Source organism: Mustela putorius, unplaced genomic scaffold (assembly GCF_011764305.1).
Source record: "Mustela putorius furo isolate JIRA1106 unplaced genomic scaffold, ASM1176430v1.1 tig00003909_pilon_pilon_pilon, whole genome shotgun sequence".
NCBI classification, from domain to species: domain Eukaryota; kingdom Metazoa; phylum Chordata; class Mammalia; order Carnivora; family Mustelidae; genus Mustela; species Mustela putorius.
Window position 1 is genome coordinate 16033334 of NW_025422057.1, and position 11468 is coordinate 16044801.

At 39.6% G+C, this 11468-nt stretch overlaps 1 protein-coding gene across 5 annotated transcripts in view; it reads right to left on the bottom strand.

Moving 5' to 3' along the window:
• Positions 1 to 11468, bottom strand: part of TDRD1 (tudor domain containing 1) — a 49661-nt gene that overhangs the window by 11222 nt on the left and 26971 nt on the right. For all 5 annotated transcript variants that reach the window (XM_045069042.1, XM_045069044.1, XM_045069045.1 and 2 more), the window contains exons 12-19: positions 10673 to 10840; positions 10438 to 10545; positions 9393 to 9563; positions 7165 to 7407; positions 6681 to 6818; positions 4218 to 4328; positions 2811 to 2981; positions 618 to 893 (exon numbers count right to left, since the gene is read on the bottom strand). In XM_045069042.1, coding sequence (XP_044924977.1) covers positions 618 to 893; positions 2811 to 2981; positions 4218 to 4328; positions 6681 to 6818; positions 7165 to 7407; positions 9393 to 9563; positions 10438 to 10545; positions 10673 to 10840 — 1386 coding nt within the window. The remainder of the gene's footprint in view (positions 1 to 617; positions 894 to 2810; positions 2982 to 4217; positions 4329 to 6680; positions 6819 to 7164; positions 7408 to 9392; positions 9564 to 10437; positions 10546 to 10672; positions 10841 to 11468) is intronic.

The following is an 11468-nucleotide window of genomic DNA, read 5'->3' on the forward strand; positions in this document are numbered from 1 at the left end:
GAAAATCTGTATTTTCACAAAACAATGTATTCAGTTTGAGGGACTCTGTGTTACAAAGGAGTCCAATCTAGAATGAAAATCTTTGACCTGCTGTACTCCTGTATTATTTCTGTAATATATTTCCATTTCCATAGTATAGTTAATGTAAATCTTATAACTGGTTTGCACTGTAGAGACTATATAACGGTACGATGCAAAACTACCTGATAAATAACTACGATAAAAATAATAGCTTTTAATAAAACCATGTTTCAATAAATACTATCTTTTTAAAAAGATTTATGTATGAGAGAGAGAGAGTTTGCATGAGCAGTGGGGGTAGAGGACGAGACGGAGACAGAGAATCAGAAGCAGACTCCACACTGAGCTGGGAGCCCGAAGCAGAATTCAATCTCACCACCCTGAAGTCTCTCACCACCTGAGGAGAGACCAAGAGTCAAGACGCTCAACCGATTGCTCCCTTGAGGCATCCCAATAAATACTAATTTTAGTAACTTGTTACCTATTTCCACAAAGTATGTATTCCTACAGAAAAACTGCTAGAAAAATTTTCATAGCCTATAAAAGCAAAGGATAACATAAATTTAAATAACAAATCAATGGTTTAAGCACATTACCTTGAAACCCCAGGATATCAACTTGAAGATCACATTTACTAATGGCTCTATTATTTGTCAAGTCTCTGAGTGGCGAACTAGTTTTTAAAACCAGATGTTCATCAATCAAAACATCACTAATTATTCTGGGATATGATGTGGAGAGATCAGTGAGCTCGATTCCCACTCCCTGTCCGGTGATTTCAACCACTCGGGCTTGGAGTTTTATCCCTGCAATACACGTCTGAAATCTGGCTATGGCTTCTTCAGTCCAGTGCTTGTTTCTAGGCTGTATATCTGGCAAATAAGAAGAGCGTTAAAAAGAATTCTGTGCCCAAGCTTCATTTTTTGCTTCAATAGTGTCCGGGACTGGTCCTTGTCAAGTGTTGCATTTGGGTCAGCGATTTTGAGTATCGTTTTTCAATGCTGAGTTACATTTCTACATCTTCCATGCCTGACTACAGATAACATACTACTAGGGTTTTGGGAGGCTCAGAAATTTTCCTTATTCTTCCCCCTAATATGTCTTTACCAGGCATTTTTCCAGTAAGCATAAATAGGATTAGAAGCCACCATTTTGTACTGTTATGTATATGATGATGAGTTCCTAATTATGCCGGCAGAAGAGCTCAACCATACACCTTCACTTCCATAAACAGTTTTCTAATGCTTATTTCAAAATGTTATTTTGAACACCTCACCAAGAATTATTTTTTGGATAATTTTAGCTTATACCCTTATTTTTAGAACAGTAATCCTCAAACTTGAGTGTGCATCTGAATTACCTAGAGGGCTAATTAAAACAGATTTCAGGGCCACATGCTAGAATTTCCAATTTAGCAGATCTTCGTCAGGGACTGAGAATCTGCAGTTTAAAGAAGTTCTCAAGTTGATGCTGCTTGTCTGGTGGCCACATACTTTTTTTTTTTTTTTAAAGATTTTATCTATTTATTTGATACAGAGAGAGGAGGGGGGGAGAGAGAGTGCCCACAAGCAGGGGGAGTGGCAGGCAGAGGGAAAGGGAGAAGTGGGTTCCTTGCAAAGCAAGGGGAGTCCAACATGGCCTCCATCTCAGGACTCTGGGATCTTGACCCAAGCCTAAGGCCGTTACCTGACTGACTGAGCCAGCCAGGCACCCTGGGGTCCACATTTTAAGAAGCATGGACATAAAGCATGGTAATCAAAAAAATAAACTAAAACATGTTTAGTGTAGTAAGCAGAAAGAAAACATGCCAAAGGAGAAATAAAGAGCATCTACACTGCCAGACATGAGCACTATTAGCATTTTGACATCCAACCTTCCATAATTTTCATGTGCATATGGAAAGACCCACATGCACATATGTACTCATTTCTTTTATAAAGAAACCTTTGCAATAATAATAATAGCTCTTATGGATATAATGCCAGGAAGTGTTAAGTGCTTTATATTTTTCATCTCTTTTATTCTTAATGACTCTTCGAGGAAGATACTATTATTTTCCAGATGAGGAAATAGAAGCACTGAGAGTCTTAATCATTTTCCTGAGATTTTCCTGAGTTGGTTCCAGAGTCTGTCCTTGTAATCACAATGCCATCCTGAATCTCCTTTATAACTTGCATGCTTTATGTACCTCACTAACCATTCTTCATATTAATAGCTCATGGTTAACAACACTTTAATGACTGTAAAAGGAAACACTTAAACCGAACTTTGCATGTCAGAAAAAGTCTGTTTCAAAGTGTTCATTTAATCCTCATAACAACCAATTGAAATAGGTACTATTACTGTCAATTGTACAAACTGTCATTTAACCAATCCTCTGTAACTGGCTAGTTAGCTAGTTTTGCTATTACTAACAGCAGCATAATGAATTTCCTTGTAGACAAACTGTGAAACTCCAAGATCGTTTCCTTGCAATAAATGATTACAAGTGAAAATGCTGAGACAAAAAGGCAGAAATATTTGAAGCTCTTAAGAAATCCTGCAAACTGCCTTCAAGAGAACACGTTAGTTTTCGCTCCCATCTCAGACACAGAAAAGCAGCTGTTTCCTTACTTTAACATCAACACTGAATGTTTCAGCCAGGATCTTCAAAAATACATTTCTAAACTGTACAATATGAAGCAGGACCTTCTAATTCACACATTAAAATTATAGGTGTTGATATTGTGAAGTATGTATACCGTAAGTATTAGAAGACAGTTGAGAAAGTTTCTTATTCTGCACCATACCTACTAACCAGCACCGTATCCCTTGAAATGGAAGTTTTAAAAATTTGGATGGGATTATTCGGAGTTCATCTGCAGTAACTTCTTCCATGTTCCCATAATCCACAAAATGGACTTTAATGTTTCCATCCGGTAAGATTTCCTTGACTAAGGCACGATACCAGTTACCATCACCTATATTTAACACAAAGTTTGAACATGGAGCATTATTTCCCTTCTACTAACATTTGAAATTTTCATCTTCAAAAAACAAATCCTTTGTCTAAAGTAACTAAATAAATTTGTTCTCTTTCTCCAGATGATGTCTTTAATTTTTCATTCAGAAATCCCCAGAATTCTCAAAATCCACTTTTTGGAATACATCCAAATGTTTATAGCATCACACTTTAACATCAGATGTAAATTAAAGATTTCATTCATCACCTATCCAATAAACAGAATGTGAAAGTGAAGAGAAGACTTCATAACTTCTCTTCATTTTCACATTCTGTAAACAGAATGTTTACAGAACGTATCTGTCAATCTGGAAAGATTACAATACTCTCATAACTAAGGACAAATTGTTTTACTTGTTATTGGTAAAATAATGTAAAAAGCAAATAGAAAAGCTCACGCAATGAAATTAAGGTGTTTCACAAAATATACTTTCAAACTAAACATGCACAGGGTGACCAGAAGAAACAATGAACCTTCAGCAAACAGGTTTCCCATTACCTAATTTACTTTAATATCAGAAATTCTGGAATGAAAAGCATTTAGCAAAGTTTAACAAAGTTGAGTTAAGAAAGTTTCATTTGGGGCGGGATGCCTGGGTGGCTCAGTAGGTTAAGCCTCTGCCTTCGGCTCAGGTCATGATCTCAGGGTCCTGGGATTGAGTCCCATATAAGGCTCTCTGCTCAGCGGAGAGACTGCTTCCCCCACTCTCTCTGTATGCCTCTCTGCTTACTTGTGATCTCTCTCTGTCAAATAAATAAATAAAATCTTAAAAAAAAAAAAAAAAGAAAGTTTCTTTTGGATTTTCCTTGCTACAAAGAGAAGACAAAACATGAGATTTTAAGCATTCATTTTGTCTTGATTTTTGAGAAATATTTGCTTAAACATCAGGAATAAAATACACATTAAAAATAAGGGCTGAATGGGGGCGCCTGGGTGGCTCGGTCGTTAAGCAGCTGCCTTCGGCTCAGGTCATGATCCCAGGGTCCTGGGATCGAGCCCTGCATCAGGCTCCCTGCTTGGAGCTGGGGCTGGGGGAGCCTGCTCCTCCCTCTGCCCACTCCCCCTATTTGGATTCCTTCTCTCACTGTCTCTGTCAAATAAAGAAATAAAATCTTTTTTTAAAAAATAAGGGCTGAATGTCAAGAAACAAAAGTTTCTATCAATGAAGTGAAGATTCTATCAAGTGCAACTTACCTGCAAAAAAAGCACAACACGGTTGCCCTACTTCTGCCTTAAAGTCATTGGGCACCTTCTGCTGGCAATATTCTGCTAATGACTTGTTCAAATCATTGAGTTTCTTTAAAGCTGAAAACACAATACATATACAGCACTCAATATTCAGAAAGCATGCAGAATACAGCTTTTCCTCTAAAGTTGGGAAATGTTTTGATCATAAAATCTCAGGTACAGGGGTGCCTGGGTGGCTCAGTGGGTTAAGCCTCTGCCTTCAGCTCAGGTCATGATCTCAGGGTCCTAGGATTAGCCCCACATTGAGCTCTCTGCTCAGCGGGAAACCTGCTTCCCCTTCTCTCTCTGCCTGCTTCTCTGCCTACTTGTGATCTCTCTCTGTCAAATAAATAAATAAAATCTTTAAAAAAAAAATCTCAGATACATTCCCAAGCAACTGTTAAGTGCACATCAGATGCTTTTCTCTTTTCCTTACTAAAACGTTAATTGGGAAAATAAGTCATGATTAGTGAAGTCTCTTGGTAACCCCCTACCATGGCACTGCTATCAGCATACCAGAGCATGAGCTTTGTGCAGAAGCCTGTACAGAAAGTGACATACAAGCGGTCCTGAAGGAGGACACAGAAGTGCTGAGAAGATGCAGAGATGTCTGCTAAGGAAACAGAGAGGTGAGCTGTGTGTGCTCCTTAAGCTTTTAGAGAAAAAGAGGACAGACAAGGAGAGGGTGACTCCAGAAGGAAGAAAGGGCTCCGAGGCAAAGTACAGAATTAAGCCTCCAAAATTTATTTGGCAGGAGCAGTTTGGAAAACCAGGGAAGGTAAACCACTGAAGGACACACCAGCCATGTGTTGGGCAAGATACAAACCACGGATGGCTTTAAAATGCTGAGGGGCACCTAGGTGGCTCAGTGAAGCATCCAACTCTTGATTTCAGCTCAGGTCATGATCTCAGGGTCCTGAAATGGAGCCCCAAATCTGGCTCCCCGCTCACCAGGGAGGCTGCTGCTCTCCCTCCCCACCTTCCTTCCTCTGCAAACCCTCCCCCACCAGCTCTCTTTCTCAAAATAAATAAATAGATCTTGAAGAAAAAAAAAAGAAGGAAAAGAAAAGACTATGTGAACTTATCAGCCCAAGACCTAGAAGAAAATAGAAGCTGCAAAAATCATTTAAAGTATTTTACCTACCTGTATGCCTACACAAACAGGGATATATCCACATAAGCTTATGCACAGAAAAGAACCTTATTATTATTATTTACTTATTCTGAAAAGATTTAGAAAATTGAGAGAGGGACTGGGAAACTTACTTCCCACTATACATTCTTTTAAACTTTTATTTTGTACCATGTACTTGTATAATCACCTATAAAAATAAAAACTGACTTTAAAAATTTTTAATTTTATGCTATATGAAATAGTGGTCCATCTACCAGATGATTCTGGAAGGAGGGATGATAAATCTCACAAACTGGGAGCCAGACAGGGACTCAGGTACCTAGTTCAATGTCCTCACGGAGGAAGCAAGCCAAGATTTTAGAAATGTTAAAATTAAGGATGCTCTCAATGATAGCTCAAATGAAAAAGAAGGAAAATACAAATGTGAGGATGTGGAGCGACTAAAACTCAAACTGACAGCTGTCATAATCACTTTGGAAACTTTGTGGCATTCATTGATCAAAGCTGAAAATATAAATACCCTTTAGGATATAGTCAGCGATTTCCTTCCTGATATACATTCAAAAGAAGCACACATCCGTGTGCACCAAATCTGTATGGAAATGTTCACACCAATACCATTCTATAACTCAGAACGAGAAACAACCTACATGTTCAGCCCTATAAAGAAAGAGATTTGCAGTGTCATTCACAAAGTGGACCACAAGCCACTGCTACATGTAAAAACGAAGAACTGATCTCACAAACAACGTAAAAAAAGATGGCAAGTGTACGAGTGTACATACTGTTTGATCACATTTCATAAAGTAAAGTTCAAAACCAGGAAAGCTATGCTATTGGAAGGCAGGATAGTATTTACTTTTTAACGGGAGAAGGGGTAGTAATCAAAGGAGATCTGGAGGAAACTTCTGGATGACTGGTAATGCTTCATTATCTTGACCTAGATGTCAGTCACTCAGTGTTTTGACTTCGTGATGACGTATCAATGCTGCAATATTTGTGCACTTACATATATGCATGTCATGCTTTAGTAAAATCTACCATTTAATTTTCAAAAATAAATTTAGAAAACGTTCTATGAAATTGAAACTGGTTTAAATAGATTTTTAAAAATAGAAACAGTGGCTTAAAATGGAATAAAAGGCAATTAAGTTTAATCAAATCTTTCTTATTAATAGAAATACTGCCCTGGCCCTTCTTGGAAAGACAGTACTTCTATTATTGAGTGAACTCCTCTTCAGTTATTACCACACCAATGTATCTGTAAGGGAAATAGATGAGAAGAGTCCACTTACCATCCTCTTGAAGCACATGGCAGTAAAATTCTCCAGGACTGTACATCATACAGACCACAACATCTACTGTTTGGTCAACAGCCATTTCAACCCACGTCCACTCCAATGGATTTAGTTTTGCTTCTATACCCAAGGCAACTGCGAAAAAAAAAAAAAATGAACTTTTACAAAACAAATGGTCAAAGTGTGGATGGGAGGTATGGCTGGTGAGGGATCTGCTTTTGAGGAAGTCCAGGGACTTTTAGTGACATCTGCCAGTGACCTTCAGGTTTTGCTTTTTTTTTTTTTTTGCTTTTTTTTTTTTTTTTTTTTTTTTTTCAGTTTTCCCACACACTCATACTATATTTAAATGAATGCTTGATTCAAAAAGAGAGAACATACTCAACATCATTCTCTTTGAAAGCATGAGAACCCTCCCCCCCCAACACACACACAAGCCATCGGGATTCCAGCACAGACATGATGGAGCGGACATCTTACTCACCGCTGTCTTCCTTTGTGACACTGGGTTTCTCGGCCAGCTCCCCTGCCTCCCCGATGGCAAAGCCGGCGTCCCTGAGCGCCTGCGCAATGCTGACGTGAGGCGTCACGGATTCGTCCACGAGCTCCACCAGGGAGCTGTTCTCCAGCTTGTCAGCCACTTTCACCGTGATCATTTTGTTCTGCACAATCTTCTTCATCAAAGAAATAGCTTCTGGAGTCCAAATTCCTAATGATGGCTTTACTCCTATCAAAGAATGTTTAAAAGAATATTAAAATACTTCTTTTTTTTTTTTTAAAGATTTAATTTATTTATTTGACAGACAGAGATCACAAGTAGGCAGAGAGACAGACAGAGAGAGAAGAGGAAGCAGGCTCTCCGAGGAGCAGACAGCCCGATGCAGGGCTCAATCCCAGGACCCTGGGATCATGACCTGAGCCGAAGGCAGAGGCTTTAATCCACTGAGCCACCCAGGCGCCCTTAAAATACTTCTTATAACAAGCATTTATAAAGTTTAGCTCCTAATTTCCTCAAAGTTAAATTTAAGGAACATGACAAACACGAGAGCCAAAAAGTCCCACCTGAGCAGAAGGATTTTCTAATATTAAAACAAAGGCAAAATTATAAAGAAAAAAAAAGCCTATAGAAAACTACTCTACCTCTATGTAAACAAACCATAATTCCATTGATATGAAATGTCCAGAAAAACATATCTCGAAGACAGATTAGTGATTCCAGGGGAGCTGGGATTAACTACTGACACGCACAAGAAACCTCATCAGGGTGCTGTCTATGAACAGTAAATTACTAAAAATCATGGAATTGTATACCTAAGACTGAGAATTTTATGGTATGTAAATTATATCTCAATAAGTTAAGAAAATCATAAACAGAAGCATCCAACAATCCAGGAAGAAATACTGCTCCCTTACAATGACATTAAAAAAACACCAGCAGTACTTAAACTGCAAAGGCACTTGCAAATCAACAACCCAACGTTATGCCTAGCCTTCTCATAAAAGCAAGTAATGTATGGAAAAAAAAGTTCAGCCTCATGGTAATAAAATAATTAAAATGATTTAGTTTTAACTTATCAAAACTGGCTAACATGAAATAATAGAGAGGTATCTCTATTTGGTGCACCGTGTGAAGGAATGGGCTCCCCTGCTGTCTTTCTGGTAGGTGTATAAACTAGTTCTATCCTTTCTGGGGAGCAATAATAACATATACCACAAACAGGAAAAGAAACATGCCCACAGACACCTCCATTTCACCTGAGGAATTCTGTAGTACAGCTATATCTCACAGCCTGTCATCCTCAGGAAATGATCATGGAAGGGTTGCAAAATACAGTTAGAAGAACACTGCTACGGGGTACCTGGGTGGCTCAGTGGATTAAGTGTCTGCCTTTGGTTCAGGTCCTGGGATAGGCCTCACACTGGGCTCCCTGCTCAATGCAGAGTCTGCTTCTCCCTCTGCCCACCCCTACTCATGCTCTTTAATAAAAATCTTTTAAAAAAAGAATACTTCTACTAGCAAAAACTTGGAAATAATCCTTCTGATAATCAGATACTACTTCAATTATGGTATATCTGAGTGAAGGTAATAGAGGCCAATTTATTGACATGGAAAGAAGCCCTGGCTCCTGGTGGGATAGATTTTATATATAGTAATTTCTAAGCATATGTTCGAACATACTGTTTTTACAAATGGGTTTTGCTCTACTTTGTGTAATGAATCAGCTTCTATGTTATTTACCAATAATCCAGACTACAAATAGAAAAAAAAAGAATGCTCAATTTCTTAACCACAGGAACATTGAATTAAACTTTATTTTATTAGAGATAGCAATATAGTCCTGTGTATTTGAAGTGTTCTATTAAGGACTATTTTTGCACTAACAGAAGTTATACTTAAACACATTCTTTTATCTTCTGGATAGTTTAAGTTCTAATGCTCTTACTTTAGGTTTTAGTACTTTTAAGAATATGGGGACCTCGGGGCACCTGGGTGGCTCAGTGGGTTAGGCCTCTGCCTTCGGCTCAGGTCATGATCCCAAGGGCTTGGGATCGAGTCCCGCATTGGGCTCTCTGCTCAGCAGGGAGCCTGCTTCTCCTCATCTCTCTCTCTGTCTGTCTCTCTGCCTATTTGTGATCTCTCTCTCTGTCAAATAAATAAATAAAAATTAAAAAAAAAAAAAAAAGAATATGGGGACCTCAAAAATGTCCTACCTGCCAGCACACATTTTATAGCCTGCATCGGCAATTCCAGCAACTTCGGAGTTATGGGACAGAGTCTCGTCAAACTAAGGATTTCAAAGTTTCCATAATCTACATATCCAACCAGTACAGATTGTTCAGAAGCATAAGCTAAAACGGAGGCACGGTACCACTGATCATCCTCTGAAAGAAGGAGAGACTATGTCTCAAATGATTTTCTAGTACAGATATAAACAAAAACCTTCCCTCCCAAATTTAGAGATGGTCATTCGTAGGTTTTACGTTAACAGAGTACCAGGCTTTATTGAACAATGTATGCCTAGTCAACACGACAACCTCTGCTTCTCAGACGCCCTCAATTCCTAAAAACTCCCTTTTATGCATACCTTACTAGACCGCTCATGTCCTGGGAGGTCATGACTTACAACATGCTTTGTCTCCGTTAACAACAACAACTCATTAGGCCCGAGAACATGTCTGGGTCTTGGGAATGAATCCACCATGATGCTTTGATCAGTACAGGGACAATTCGCTAAGCTCAAGCAGGGCTACTTTTAGAATACTGGCAGTAGGAGTCAACCAGGCTCTACCGACCAAGCGATCCATTTCCTGGAGGCCCACTTGCGTCTTACCCTCCTGTGAGGCAACTGGACTTGCTTCCCTTCAGCAGGACAGAACGGAAGCCAGTTATCACAGCTGTGCTGTGACGGCTCCGTGCTTCCAGGCCCTCCCTCTCTTCCCAAGAAACTAGTGAAGACGTGATCCTGGAAGTTTCCATGCTCACATCTTGATGTAAACAAAGTCACCTGCACCGGTCCCCCAAAACTAAAGGGCTGTTAAAATAATAGGAACTTCCTTTGCCAACTCCCCCAGCACTCACAGACCTTCTTCCCTTGCATACTTGGGTTCAGTTTAACTGTGCATAGTTAAAGGATTGGTGCACTCTAATACTCAAACTTCAAATGCAGCCATCCAGTGCAGACTGGAGATTGTTCCATTTTTTTTACTTGATTATAAGTAAAAAAAAAAAAAAAATTCATTAAGACTCTTCCCTCACCTGAGAATTGGGCACAACAGATATCACCAATGGTTGGATAAAAATCTGAGCGTGGAGACACTTGACCACAGTATTCGCTAAGGGATGCCTGAAGTTCAGCGAGCTTATCTGTAGATATAGATCACATCTTAAACACAGTACATACAAATCTACGCATTATCTTCTTTTTCACATGTTGAGTCTCTTGAAGTACAAAGATTATACAACCAGCACAAATCAAAGAAAATTTACTTACGTCCGCTTTGCAGCTGTTGACAAAAGAAGTCTTCTGGAGTCTGAATGTGGGCAACCACACCACAAAACTTATCGCCTACATTCAAAGTTAACACTTTGGGGATTAGATCACTTCTATCCACAACAACTTTGTTTTCAGCTATCATTTTTCCAACATCTTCAAGATCATCTTAACAACAACAACAACAAAAGAAACCAAACAAAAACCAAGGCATTCTGGTTATCATTCAGCTGATTTTTGTAGCATTTCAAACCCAGTCACGCTTCTTCAACACCTCTAGGCCTTAACACATGCTATTCTTCCTCCCAGAACACACCCCCAATCTCCTAGCAACCTGGTTATTTCTTGCTCAGTGTGGTGTCACCTTGAAAAGACTTCCCCCTAACCCAGGTTAGGTGGCCGCCCAGGTGCTCGCACTGCACTCTCCATGCACTCGCTCTCATGCCGTTTTATCATCTCTCTTTTTTTTTAAAGATTTTATTTATTTGTCAGAGAGAGAGGGAGAGAGAGTGAGCATAGGCAGACAGAATGGCAGGCAGAGGCAGAGGGAGAAGCAGGCTCCCTGCTGAGCAAGCACCCCCCCCCCCCCATGTGGGACTCGACCCCAGGATGCTGGGATCATGACCTGAGCTGAAGGCAGCTGCTTAACCAACTGAGCCACCCAGGCGTCCCTATCATCTCTTCTCTACGTGTCTGTCCTGACCACAGAATACCCTCCACTAAGGCACCTCCATAGTCCCTCAGTGAAGCAAATACTGTCCAGGAGATTTTTGTTCCTTCTACGAGACAGCTCTGC